This window comes from Topomyia yanbarensis, chromosome 3 (assembly GCF_030247195.1).
Source record: "Topomyia yanbarensis strain Yona2022 chromosome 3, ASM3024719v1, whole genome shotgun sequence".
Lineage (NCBI taxonomy): Eukaryota > Metazoa > Arthropoda > Insecta > Diptera > Culicidae > Topomyia > Topomyia yanbarensis.
The window spans coordinates 63,962,833-63,977,887 of NC_080672.1; the positions used below are offsets into that span (position 1 = coordinate 63,962,833).

Below are 15,055 nucleotides of genomic sequence, written 5' to 3' on the forward strand. Positions count from 1 at the left end.
TCGATTGGCCTTGTCGATTGCAGCAGAGAAGTGACAATGGTATGCTAGCTTATAATCAAGTATCACTACGAGGTCTTTGATGTAGTCAATACGATGTAGATTATTTCCAGAAATATTATAATCACAAGGGATGGTTTTCCCAGAACGACGAAAGCTGATAACACAGCATTTGGGAATACACAAAACCATCATATTTCGCACACACCAGTCGTTGAGAGTATCCAAAACGGCTTCCAATACCGGAAAGTTGGACTGATTACGTTATGTCATCGAAAAATTGTTTGCCACCATGATTTCCAATACCAGCAATGTCATTAATAAACAGCGAAAACATCAGTGGTCCAAGTGTACTACCTTGAGAAACTGAAGAGCTACTCGAAAAGTAATCAGACTGAGCAGTGATCTACAGTGGTACCGCGACAATAAGGCAGATTTCATCGACAAGGATATCATTTCACCAATCTACCTGCAATCTCGCCGAATGAAATGTATTGAGAAAGACGACTCAGGATACTGCACAGATGGTTTGAAGTTGGAAAATTGGCCACTGAAGTTGAGCAGTCCTGTGTGCGGTGGGGAATGGAATTTACAAAATAAAGTCCGCGGAATCATTTGAACACTGAGCAATTTTTTTATTTATTTATAAGTAGAACTTGTCGAAGACACATTGTATCAGGTACAGGAATCATTTATTAAAAAAAGTGCAATAAAACACCTTTATTACGTCAAAATGACACAATTCTGAGATTTTATATGTTCGGATTCTAATTGGACCTGATATTATCAATAGACTGACCAGAGGAAAACGTTGGGCTTATGTGAAGCAATTTAATTAGTTCATCAAAAAGATTACCATATAATGTTTTAAAATGACCTCGTTTGTCAGTGATAATGGTACTGTTGGCGCCTTGTCTTGGTAGACGAGGCAGCTTCGAGGAATTTCTTCGTCAAATGCCATGAATGCTGTTGGTGATTTGTCGCCTGAATTCCTTCACCCCTGCTGCACCATTCACCTCATCCTATTGAGATTCATTTAAAGCACGAACTAAGTGAAAATTTAATTACGTTATCTTCGAGCTTACTCATTTGTACAATGCGTGTATGGGACTCTGCCAGCTCCCACTGAGGACACTGACTGCCATCACGCAATTAGTGCTAAATTGGGCGACGTGCGATTAGAGCAAGTGAAAACGCGTTACTACATAAACCGAACAGTGCTCAGCACGTTCTTTTCTTTGCTCATTTTCCATTTCCAACATCCAGTCCACCGACTCCACTATCACCAGTCTGCAGTGGATGAACCTGAACATAGATGGATAATTTGCTCGAAATTAGGAAAACGTGAAACTTTGCAATCTTCTATCTCTTGAGTGTAGTGTGCCAGAAACCGAGGCAAAGCTGTTGAGTGCCCCATCCTGCGTGGATCTATTTAATTAATTTTAGCAAATTAATTTGCTCGAACACAATGTATAAGATGTAAATTTAATCTGATCGCTCGGCGTCACAACGTTTTAGCGCCCTTCCGTCGACTGGGACAAACTTTGGTGACATCGTCATTAAGCTTTTAACTGCAGAGAGGGCAAATGAATTGCTGAAAGTGTAAAAGACTTGTCTTCGCACCTAATGGTAATTGTTTGAAAGTATAATAATTGACTGTGTTCTCAGATTGGATAGTTCTTTCGTATTATAAAGTCAGGCAAAGTTTACCTAGAAGACTAGGTTTTTTTCTCGTTGCTTTTATACCTAATCCAACTTTGTTTTGGGAGTCTATCAAAAACTACATCGGAAACTGTTTCTTAATTTACACATAACTCACCTCATCATCGATTCAAGCAAACCTGTAGCAGCAGCAGTTGGAACATGGCAAGCATCACCAGCACAACCGGATGACCGAGTTGGGCCAGCAGGATGGTACTGCTTCGGTTACACGGTGTCTTCCCAGCGGCCGATTCGCAAACACACACCTCGATCTCCCGTCCGCTGCGATCCTCGCTGTAGCATGCGGACGTCGTCGACGACTCGTTGTCCACGTTCATTTTGGCGCACATGTACGTGATGTTCTCGACTGTAAATTGAATCGAATTTAAATGGTATGAGCGATTGTGGCTACGCATTAGTTTGATCATGCTAACTAATCGCCATTGACATCGAACGGTTTGGTGGTATTACTTAGACATGTGTTTCGACATTAATGTTGTTCCTATTGTAAAAGCACGTTTTGGAGATTAGCGCAAAAAGTACCCGAGTGCGGAATTAATATTTCAAGCGATGTCGCATTGTTACATTGAACTTATGCCACACTGAATGAATAATCCTAACTAAATTTCCTCACTCTTAGGAGCTAATGCAAATCAGTGCGTCTCTATCGGATTGAATAAACCTCTAGATGACACACTTGGTGCTTCAAGTGAAATGATGCAGTAGTAGTAGTAGTAGTATGGTATAACTACTTACTATCACATGGAATAATACAGTTGCGGGCGCTATCGAATAGGAATCTGGGGAGTTGCCACAGACCGGTGCTCAGAGAATTTCTTTACAACATTACGATTGTCTTGTTTGTAGGTGCCGAATGCCAGCCATATTTTTTACGATAAGCACGCACAGTTTTCATTATTGAACGATCGTTTTCAAAGCTCTACGATTTCAGCGCGTTCTTTTGGTGTAAATCGACTCATTGCTAAAATGGCACTAAATGACGCTCCAGAATTGTGTTTATTTGTCAAAATCGGCTGGAAAATGGCGGAGTTGTTCTAAGTATCTAAGTAAAATCTTCCAAAATGCGATAGTTTTCGAGATATTTGTAATTTTGCTCCAACAAAAACAATTAATTCGTGAAATTATGCCCTTTTTAAAAGTTATTCGCGTTACCCCATCCAATGTCAACAATCCAATGTTTATCATTTTAAAGCAGTGTTTCAAATAAACCACACATTTCACATCAAGGAGCCTGTTTCCAAAGGAATGGTGGAAACCAATCATTGTTATGCACGTTTCTGGGAGTAAGTATAACCACAGATAACAGACGTTTAGGCTAGAACAAAATTTCTTCAAAAACCTGTGTGAACTTTCAAATTAATAAACGTTGGAAATCCGTGTTTCACTATTGCCATCTGCGCAACTGTTTGCTACACGTGTTTGACAGCTGCACTCTAACTGCATTGTATCGATCACTGCGCCATCTGCAAACGTTTGCCAAACGTGTTTCAGACGTCTAATTTATTCGGAATTTCAGTAGCGGGTATTTACACATGATTTAAATCGAGCCTAAACGTCTGTTATCTGTGGTATAACAATCAAAGCAATCCAAGTGGGTTTTGACTCTTAGGTTTTCACTCCTGGTTTTGGCTCCTCCTGTCCACTCCGGTTTATGATTCTTGTTCTGTCGCCTCTTATAGATCGAATTTAATCACAAACTTTGATAACAGATCTTCAAAATTTGTATGTTTAATTTCTCAATAGGGATCTTTAATTTGGAAAAATTGTGCCAGTTTTTCATATGTATTGGTAGCGGGTGTCCTTACGAGTACACTCATATCATTCTTAAACCTTAATTATTCTTTTATGATTTTTAAATTTAAAAAAAAACCAATTAAACTCAACCAGCAAACTGACAGTTGTCCTACTAAATGACGTATCTGGAAATATCTCGTTCGCCTCATTGTTAACCGGGACAGCACCCCACCCAGCATGATCTGGTACTTTGACAATCCGCTAGCAACCTGCCATCCCAAGTTTCATCTGCAAACTATGGTAGATCTGATAAGGCAACCTATAGGGTCGTGCAAGTCGCATGGGTTTGGATGTGTTATTGTCCTAAAAGGAAACAAACTAAAAAATGTTTTTTTCAATAGTTTCGGGCCAAAAAATTGAAAAAGGACTGAGATATTAACTCACGGTACTAACCTGCATCAGAATATGCCTTAACCCGCACACCCCTAAAGATCCCTATTATCCCAGCAGAAGGTACAGGGTGCGCCAGCTGGATGTATCCTTTTTCAACATTGAACAACTCCGCCATTTTTAGCCGTTTCTTTTTGGGATATTTTATGCCATTTATTATACACCAGGTTTAGAAAACAAGGTTGATTAAATCACCACACCCATTTGATACACAAAAAGCAGCTCTTTTGCGGCCATTTTGCATGACGTTGGACAGAATTTCGGGCATAATCGCAGCAATTTCAGCTCGTATATTAGCTTTGAGTTCGTCAAGGTACTTAGGTTTGCTAGAATTCACTTTACTTTTCAAGTAACCCTACAGAAAAACGTCTGGCACCGTTAAATCCGGAGAACGAGGAGGCCATTCCAAATCACCATTTTTTGAGACAACGCATCCTGTGAATTTGCTCTGCAAGAACTTGATTGCGGTGTGGCAAGATGCCCCGTCTTGTTGAAAATAGAAGTTTTTCAGACCTTTTTTCAGCATTTGTGGACAGACAAAGTGCGCCAAAATCCAGCGGTAGCGTGCGTTATCGATGGTCTCTCCCTCTTTAAAAAATAAGGACCAATGATTGTTTTGGAGCACACTCCGGCCCAAACAGTTACTTTCTGGTCGTGCAGTGGTGTTTGATGTATAACCACTGAGAACTGACATACAAGTAAACTGTTCAACTTGTGTAAGAAAAATAACTGTCGCTTTGAAATGACAACAGCAAGTAGACACTTGCCACTGGTCGGCGCTTCGATCGGCCAGCAATCACTATACGGGACTTGTAAGCAAACTTGGATACAATGGTGACTCACGCATGCAAACCTGTATGCGATGGTGATTTTCAACGTATTTTCATTTAAATGTTTACACAGCTTTTTAAATTTAAATGTTTACACAGGTTTTAAGGTTGCACAGAGAATGCGCAAAATTCGCAAACGAAAATAGCAGTTTTTTTCCACACCGTATGTCAGATCTTCATAAAAATCAATCAGCGTATGTAGAATGTTGTTACAGTACTGCTGATTGATTTTTAGGAAGATCTGACATACGGTGTGGAAAAAACTGCTTTTTTCGTTTGCGAATTTTGCGCATTCTCTGTGCAACCTTAAATGTAAAGCGTTACGATTTCAGCGCGTTCTTTTGGTGTAAATCGACTTATACCCAAACTGGTTTCAGAATTTTTTTTATCTGTCAAAATCGGCTGGAAAATGGCGGAGTTGTTCAATGTTGAAATAGGATACATCGAGATGGCGCACCCCGTATATATTGAAGCAAGTCATTTGTTTGCAATTTAATTTTCTTTAACAAATATATATTTCTAACAATAATCACGGACAAACATATCTCAAATCCAGTGTAAAAATGTTTCTGCTGAAGTGATGAAATCCAATAGTTCAAATGCATAGTGGATGCAAAACAGGCGTACTATTTATTACTGTAATGGCCTAAGCCTAGCCTAGTACGCTAACGCTGACCTTCGAGGTCTATCGAAAAGAAGCTTTCGCCATGAACTGTACCAAGGATCTGTTTTGCTTTTGTGCTTTATAAAATGAAAATTGAAAATCTATTAATTAATTAAGCTCGGGCTTTTAAACTGTATGCTGCAACTATAATCTAGTAACTTGTTTTCACTCCTTGGCGGTTTTCACTCATCAGGAGCCAAAAAAACCATGAGTGATGAAATCATGGATTTTAATGATTTGTCAAACTATGGTTTTTTCAACGCATGCTGATTGGAGTGATTTTTGAAACACTGTTTTAAAGACTTCAAAGAAACTTTTTACATTTTGATTTAAAATGATACTTAGGATTATATTCTGTAACAAAATTACAGTTGTCAATTAGTATGTATTTAGAAAACATGTATAAACTTATTGTTAAAAAAACCTGTTTCAATCCACCTAGTGGTGCAATTGAGACTTTCTCATTTATCCAAACTATGATTCATTAGCTGTTTTTCTTTCTTTTCTATTAACGACTTAAAGTGAGTCAACCTTTTCCTTTTTTATATTGTAACGATATTTAATTGACAAGGGACTGGAAGGTGTGAAATATTTTTCAATATTAAGAGCCATAGTACTCAAGGAAGAGCGAGGAGTTGAAGGAAGAAAGTTTAGAAAAGCGTGGGATAGGGTCATATGAGCTAGCTTAGAGTTTCCCGGTTTCGGCAGCATAAGTCATTAAGTGACTACGCTTGTCCGGGCATTCCGCAGACTCAGGTGATTCGCTTTTAATGCCAAAATATCCTGACCCCTGTATTGCAGAAGACAAAAGGTTTAATCACCGGGAAACTAAGCTTGCTCATATGACCCTATTCCACGCATTTCTAAACTTTCTTCCTCCTTGGTCTTCCTTGAGTACTATAGCTCTTAATATTGAAAAATAGTTCACGCCTTCCAGGCAGGTCGAGCTCTGTCCTAAGGCGAACAAATTAGTTCAGAACTTGCCCACTAGGCGTCGCTAATGAGAATGAAACTTTATTAACACTCGGAATACCAAGGGGGTAAAAAGTTACGCGGACTACCAAGGGGGTCTAAAAAAATGGGAACGCTTACTTTGACCGGTCATATCTCAGCCGTTACATAATCGATTTTAAATCTGTCTTCACCAATAGAAAGGTATGTTTTTTGTGAATACGTCAAATTAAAAAATAGAAGAATAGAGTTGTCTACCGAAAGTTACAGTAAAAAGAGTAAAACAAAGTCAGTGAGAAAAAAAATGGGAACGCTTTTTTGACTTGCCATATCTTAGCTGTTTGCTCACCAATTTTAATTCTTTCTTCACCATTGGATAGGTAAATCTTTTATAAAGACAGTGAACAAAGAATGATGGAAATCAAATTTGTGTATCTGAAGTAATTGCGAAAACAGTAATTGAGAGTCAGTACAGAAGAAATGAGTTTTTCTGTTCAAACAACCGTATCACGACCGTTTGTCAACCAATTTCAATTTTCCTTACACCAATGCTATCCTTAGAGCTTCTAGACTTGTAATATATGCAATAAATAGTAGATTTTCAAAAATTACAATACTTTTTCGAGTTTTTAGGAGATAGGATTTTTACATTGTACGTGGCATACGGTTGATTGAAATTCTTTGCGACTTGTTAGTTTTACGGTTTGAAAATTACCTGTTTACTCAATAGTTCTACATATTATACATGGATATTATTATATCAAAATGTTTGCACGAATGTGGAGAAACACATTATTGTATGTAAGTTACTAAATAATAGAGTGTGTTAGGACGATTCAGTAAATACGAAGAAGTTCAGAATTTTTAAATATTCGTCATATAACTTTAAATTTGAAGCGATGACCTATACATTTTAATACACCAGTCGATTGTAATTGATGGCTGCTACAATTTCTGAAAAAACACATTTTTATATTTTCTCAAAAAATAGCCAAAAGTACGTAGAAGTACAGAAATTTCATTTAGTTGGCAAATAACGTCGAATTCAAAGTGATGGCCTATACCTTTTTATATATCAATCGATTATAATTGATTTTGGTTACAATTTCTGAAAGAACGATTTTTATATTTTCTCAAAAATAGACAAAAGTACGTAGAACTACAGTAATTTCATTTAGTTGACAAATAACTTCAAGTATTCAAAGCTATCACCTATGCAATTTATACACCAATCGATTGTAATTGATTTTGACTACAATTTCTGAAAGAACATATTTTTATATTTTCTCAAAAAATAGCCAAAAATACGTATAAGCACAGAAATTTCATTTAGTGGGTAAATAACGTCGAATTTTAAGGGATGATTCATACTTTTTTATACACCAATCGATTGTAATTGATGGTGGCTACAATTTCTGAAAGAACACATTTTTATATTTTCTCAAAAAATAGACAAAATACGTAGAAGTACGGGAATTTGATTTAGTTGGCAAATAAGGTCAAATTCAAAGTGATGACTACACTTTTATATATACCAATCGATTGTAATTGATTTCGGCTACAATTGTTGCAAGATAAACTTTTTATATTTTCTTTAAAAAAACGACAAAAATACGTAGAAGTACAAAAATTTCGTTTGCTTGACAAGTAACTGCAAATTAAAAGGGATGACCTACACTATTTGTACACCAATCTATTGTAATTGATGGCGGCTACAATTTCTGATAGAACAATTGTTTATATTTTCTCAAAAATTAGCCAAAAATACGTAGAAGTACGGAAATTTGTAGTTATATGCCAATCAGACGAAATTTCTGTACTTTTACGTATTTTTGTCGTTTTTTGGGAAAATATGGAAAGTTTATATTGCAACAATTGTAGCCGAAATCAATTACAATCGATTGGTATAATATATAAAAGTGTAGGCCATCACTTTGAATTTGACCTTATTTGCCAACTTCATCAAATTTCCGTACTTCTACGTATTTTGTCTATTTTTTGAGAAAATATAAAAATGTGTTCTTTCATAAATTGTAGCCACCATCAATTACAATCGATTGGTGTATAAAAAAGTATAAATCATCCCTTAGAATTCGACGTTATTTGCCCACTAAATGAAATTTCTGTACTTGTACGTATTCTTGGCTATTTTTTGAGAAAATATAAAAATATGTTCTTTCAGAAATTGAAGCCAAAATCAATTACAATCGATTGGTGTATAAATTGCATAGGTGATAGCTTTGAATACTTGAAGCTATTTGTCAACTAAATGAAATTACTGTAGTTCTACGTACTTTTGTCTATTTTTTGAGAAAATATAAAAATTGTTCTTCCAGAAATTGTAACCAAAATCAATTATAATCGATTGGTATATAAAAGGTATGGGCCATCGCTTTGAATTCGACGTTATTTGCCAACTAAATGAAATTTCTGTACTTCTACGTACTTTTGGCTATTTTTTGAGAAAATATAAAAATGTGTTTTTTCAGAAATTGTAGCAGCCATCAATTACAATCGACTGGTGTATTAAAATGTATAGGTCATCGCATCAAATTTAAAGTTATATGACGAATATTTAAAAATTCTGAACTTCTTCGTATTTACTGAATCGTCCTAACACACTCTATTATTTAGTAACTTACATACAATAATGTGTTTCTCCACGTTCGTGCAAACATTTTGATATAATAATATCCATGTATAATATGTAGAACTATTGAGTAAACAGGTAATTTTCAAACCGTAAAACTAACAAGTCGCAAAGAATTTCAATCAACCGTATGCCACGTACATTGTAAAAATCCTATCTCCTAAAAACTCGAAAAAGTATAGTAATTTTTGAAAATCTACTATTTATTGCATATATTACAAATCTAGAAGCTCTAAGGATTGCTTTGGTGTAAGGAAAATTGAAATTGGTTGACAAACGGTCGTAATACGATTGTTTGAACAGAAAAACTCATTTCGTCTGTACTGACTCTCAATTACTGTTTTTACAATTACTTCAGATACACAAATTTGATTTCCATCATTCTTTGTTCACTGTTTTTATAAAAGATTTACCTATCCAATGGTGAAAAAAGAATTAAAATTGGTGAGCAAACAGCTAAGATATGGCAAGTCAAAGATGCGTTCCCATTTTTTTTCTCACTGACTTTGTTATACTCTTTTTACTGTAACTTACGGTAGACAACTCTATTCTTCTATTAACTCTATCGACGTGTTCACAAAAGACATAGCTTTATATTGGTGAAGACAGATTTAAAATCGATTATGTAACGGCTGAGATATGACCGGTCAAAGTAAGCGTTCCCATTTTTTTTACCCCCTTGGTATTCCGAGTGTTTATTGTAGATCTATCTCTAAAGTCTGACAAATTAGAATTTTGAGATATATCATTACCTACCACATGCTGAAAGCATCTACGCTCACTAGCGCCGCATAGTGAGAGTATTCTATGTAGGATATAAGTTCAATACTAAACGTAACAAAAACAGTAATGAAACAAAGATAACTCCTTAATTTTGAATTTAAATTACAGTGTAGATAAAACGGGAAGCTTGCGCAGCGACTGGGAATTGTAGGATATAAGTTTTGGTCGGAAAGATTCCTACACCTTAGATCGGAAAAAAGTTTAAAAAAATAATAAAACTCTTTATTTAATGCATTCAAATAACAGTGTAAATAAAATGCGATGTTTGTACAACGACCAGAAGCAAGGGAAAAAGCAAATAAAAAAAGAAAGACAGAAAAGCACGAACAGATGAGAGCTTCGTTAGCCTGCATCTACCCACATTACTTTTACAGTAAACGGCAAGTTATGGCAGATAGCCTAGAATAACGTTTCAATAGTCTACCGATCGCCAGCATCCGAGGGATTGCCCTTCCTATGATCATTCTCAGGGATAAGCCGTTCCAACCGAGGGATTGCCCTTCCTATGATCATTCTCAGAGATAGACCGTTCCAACATCAAATTATGGTCTTGTCAAATTTTGGACTTGCCAAACTACAAATGACGTGAAAAACCAAGATGGTACCAGGTAAGGTATAGGCATACGTAAAGCGAGAGTTTTGGCTTTACGATTGGCAAGATCGACATTGCGTAAATACTCATTCATTTCCCAAAAAAGAGGTTAATAAAAACGAAATTAATTAAAACAATGTTTTGAATATAGAAACTAGTGCTTTCAGGCTCTCAAAGCGTTTGCCACCAAAAATATTATTGTACACACATGCATACACCTTATGCAGATTATCTTGAATCTGTTTTGCGTTTGTCAAATCTGCCACTCTTCTTATTCTTATCCGGACATGCTCTTTTTCCGTTTGGGGCAGACCATCGCCAACATCTAGTTTAACCTAGAGCACTCTAGTTAGAGTGTGGCCAAGAGGCCATGACGTATCCAAACGAACATGGAATTTGACGTATACACAATAGAAATACGTCAAATTTCATGTTTGTTTGGAGCATGAAATTTGACCACACTCTAACTAGAGTGCTCTAGTTTAACCGGGCCCATATTATTGGCTCGAATCAAAACTCGTCGAAATGTCATTTGACGATAGGTTCATCCGGAGTGTTCATTTGTGTTTACCTTTTGCTAGCGTTGCCAATTTTATTTTGTGTCCAGCACCCAATGTGGCTACGCCACATCGCTTTTGCGCGTGCTGTCCGACTTCGCTACCGCTCAGTCGGACTTAAACTAGGGATAGCCCCTATGTTTGAGTAAGCCGGGCAAACGAGTGGATCACAGGTTCGCTTGCTTCCGACGGCGGGTCGGTGGCCACCTAGCTCGGGCCTCGGTTATGCGGCTAAGCCGCATCGAAATGGTACCCCTTAAACATTCTAACTTGAATCGGTTGTGTCATCGGAGCCGGAATACGAATTAGATCCAGCCAGCATTCCGGCTGAGTTAAACTGGGAAGTTTAGTAAAATTTAATCTGGAAATAATTTTTTTTTGGCAGCGCTCCAGCACCCCGTTGATTTCACCACCTGGGCGCCAGGTTGACGATATGAAATGAACTTTGTTTACTTTCGACAAGTTTTGATTCGAGCCAACAACATCCAGCCAGTTTAACCTGGCTGTCCGCCATTTCGTTTACTGGGTATAGACTGCGAGAACAACGAAGAGTGAATGAGAGAAATTCTGGTAAAGAGAAAGTGAGAGAGTTCCCCTCGACATTTGGGCTGACGCAATCGCAAGCGTGTTTGCACAGGCATTGAGCATTACAAGATGACGTCATTCGAGTAAAAAATGCTCGAAAAAATGACAATTCAGCGAGCTTGTTTATATGGTGTTAGAATTCGAACCGAGTTTCTTGTACTGGATGAAGCCAAAAATTTTCAAACTCCATGTAAACAAGCTCCCTGAGCTGTCAGAAAAGTGAGGTTAAACATTTTCATGCAATGCTCAATTCAGTATTCGATCTTTGAAGCGCTAACACGTATGGTCTTCCGGTTCGAATAAAAAAAAAAACAAAATGGAGTCCAAAAAATACGACATTCTAAACTAAGCTTTTACCGTTGGGTAGTCCTCGACCTCTCGAGCAACTTTGTTGAAGACACCCCCCTTCTAAACTGCCTTTATATTGAGATGCAGAAATTGAAAGGAAAAAAGTGTGCTCCCTAGCGGCACCTAACGAGTAAAATCGATTTTTTTCTATACATTGTAAGTTGCAAGCCCAAGTGAGTACAACAACTTTGCCAAAGAAAGTATGGCGTTACTTGTTGACGCGGACGAAATAATCGGTCACAGCCCCAATTAGTCAAAATCCCATAAGATATGGGTGAGGCGACGCGTGGTTCCACCGGCAACCTGTTCAATATACCACAAAACCCTGAAACGTTGCATTTTAGCTGGAATCTTTACTGACTCCATTCAGGACTCCGAATCAATTTCTGAATGGTTTAATAAGACACTAGACAAGTTCTCAACATGTAAATACAAAAAGCAAACAATTTCTTTGGAGCAAAAGTAGACGGTTCATTATTATCGTTGAACCAAAGAAATACATACACGCCTAAACCCAATATCCCCCAAATGCAGCAACATTTGTTCAGGCTACCCAAGAAAGCTTTCGAACCGCCTCTCGTTTCCACATAACTCTAACGCCCATATGGACATCGCACCAATGCACGCTGGTTCAATATTTGACTTGAACCGGTGCAAAAGGAAGAAGCCATCGCCCATGACACTCACGCTGCTGTTTCACGCATCGCTCATACAGCTGATCTATTCAGAGCATGTGGTGAGTATGAGATACGTGCATATTTGAGGTTGAACTGGTCATGAGAAAACAAAATTTTTGAAATTTACTCGCTTGATATGATAGGCTGGTTTATCATGGGGATCAAATTGTCGACCTTCAACGTTTAAAGATAATCACTTTCAGTTAAATTAATTTTCGTGCTGCTGCTACTAATGTTAATTTTAACTGAAGATAAGTTTCAGGTCGTCAGATTTTGCTTACCTGTTCAATGAACAGGTTGAACGTGCCGACGCGTCGCCTCTGTCAACGCGGATTCCTTTTTCACGCCCCCAGTTAATCGCATAGTAGGAGACCCGACTGTATAATATGAAGTTGGATGTGGCACTCCCCATCCATCCCTCTCCCTCCTTCCTCTCACACCCCTCCTAATCTCTCGCACCTCTCCCTCTCAGACCAACCTCACGCCGTATTCGCTTCATCCACCTTTATACCAAAATACGTTAGGTTGTTCCCAACGTATCCTACCCCTCCCACTAATTATCCCCCACTTCCTCACCAACCCGCATTCTAAAATATGTTAACATGAAGACAACATTGAACTCACGCTGATCAAGCTAATTAAATTTTATATTTTTGTTTGTTTCAAGTGTGTCAGCGTCGACATGTTACTCATCAGGTTCGTGGCAGTTGTGCACTTACATATACTTACCAAGTTTAATAAGAGTATGATAAACATTTCCACAATGTTATATTGAACGTACCCAGCTATTAAATCGCGTATTAATTAATGCAATTTAATATTTAAAAAAAAATAGTATCAATCACGACTACGTTTTACACATCGCATTCCGTCGGTACAATGTTGGTCTATTTTGGCCATTTTTCCAGAACGACTTTCGTGAATAACGCACTCATCATTCTTCAATACGATTCTTCAGACGAACACCGTAATCAATAAATCGATTGTTTAAACCAAAAGTCTTAAAAATCTGGTGTTTTGGAAGCAACCAGCCAAGGCTCAATATTGCTCGCCTGTGGTGTAGACGTTGACTCCAGCATCATTTTTGAAGCAAACTGAGCCCCAGATACTATTCACGTATTGCTTCTGGCGTATATTTTTGGTGTGTAGCAAAAGAAACTGAAGTAATTAAAAAAGGGTGAAGATCACACGTCAACTCCTAAGTCAGAAAATTCCACTTGAAAATATCGTTAAAAACACCCTTTATTGGCCCAAACATTACGAGTGTAATGTATATATCCTTTCTAAAGTTAGGTACTATAATATGCTTTACAAATTAAAAAAATATTTTACTCACTAGCACCGTTGTACCGATAGGTAAACCGAGCACAAACTTCCCCACGAACTAATCGACAGGCGACCTGCGACGGTTTGTCCTTGTATTCGTTCCACATATACTCGGTATCCGGAACGTTGCTGTTATCTATATGATGCAAACCAGAACAGGCGGCACGAATCAAATACTCGCCAATCAAGGCATGGAAATGCAAAAGAACTTACTGGTGACCACCAGTGGATGAAAGCACGGTATTCCAGTGGCTTTCTTCAGCAAATTTTCGCAGGTGACGTTCTTATACTGACTGTCCTTGTTATACTTCGGGCCCAGCCATGTAAACCGGAAGCAGTACGGATAGTTCTTGTATTCCTCAGCCGGTGAAAGGGTTGTCACCAAGGGATCATCCTCGTCCGTAGCTGGAATTCCGAGTAGCTATTAAAAATCGATTTTTCGACGAATTCATTTCCATCTACCACCACGAACGCAACTCCATCTACCACCAAGGATGGGAATCAGGGTCAATACCATAAAACGGAAGCTGATCTGCATTGTTCCACAAATAAACAGATTATCGAAATTGAAACTTTATCGATGGTTTTACAATTTCAAAATAGACATATAAATCACCCCCGATGGCATTTATTACTTCGAAATGACTGTCTTGGTTGTCAGGTAATCAAAGAGCCCGCGGAAGGGAATCAGAAAGTTTCATTGAGTGACCTTATCTTATCTTGGCGAATTGATAGGTAAAAGAAAAGCACTTAACGATTGGCATCGACGCTTACGCCGGTACGACTATCATCTTATCAATCATTTGGAGACTTGATTTGAATCAGAACGAGAAGCTTTCAATCGCTTTTAAAAGTTTCAATACTTTAAGCTTACGAAGTCATAGGATAGGCTAACAGACAGAACCCTCGCAAACAATGCTTCAGCCGCTTTAACGGGATTTTAAATATATATATATATATATATATATATATATATATATATATATATATATATATATATATATATATATATATATATATATATATATATATATATATATATATATATATATATATATATATATATATATATATATATATATATATATATATATATATATATATATATATATATATATATATATATATATATATATATATATATATATATATATATATATATATATATATATATATATATATATATATA

At 37.1% G+C, this 15,055-nt stretch overlaps 1 protein-coding gene across 2 annotated transcripts; it reads right to left on the reverse strand.

The window, feature by feature from the left end:
* Positions 1–1,736: 1,736 nt before the first annotated feature.
* On the reverse strand, positions 1,737–14,506 carry LOC131690112 (uncharacterized). Of its 2 annotated transcripts, none has more exons than XM_058975645.1 (4): positions 14,332–14,506; positions 14,080–14,271; positions 13,877–14,002; positions 1,737–2,065 (listed from the first exon to the last, which is right to left on the reverse strand). In XM_058975645.1, exons 1-4 carry the CDS (start codon positions 14,402–14,404, stop codon positions 1,821–1,823), a joined length of 636 nt encoding a protein of 211 aa, XP_058831628.1. In that variant the 5' UTR covers positions 14,405–14,506; the 3' UTR covers positions 1,737–1,820. The 2 variants fall into 2 exon arrangements, with proteins under 2 accessions (XP_058831628.1, XP_058831627.1); XM_058975644.1 differs by having other exon boundaries at positions 14,329–14,506.
* Between the last annotated feature and the right edge of the window lie 549 nt (positions 14,507–15,055).

Bases quoted from the DNA above. Each gene is read 5' to 3' on its own strand.
- LOC131690112 (XM_058975644.1), bottom strand. From the start codon at position 14,404: ATGCAGATCAGCTTCCGTTTTATGGTATTGACCCTGATTCCCATCCTT. The intron at 14,272-14,328 runs GTAGATGGAAAT...TCGGAATTCCAG, and splicing joins ATGGAGTTGCGTTCGTGGTG to CTACGGACGAGGATGATCCC. The intron at 2,066-13,876 runs GTGAGTAAAATA...TTCAATTTACAG, and splicing joins CTATCGGTACAACGGTGCTA to TCGAGAACATCACGTACATG.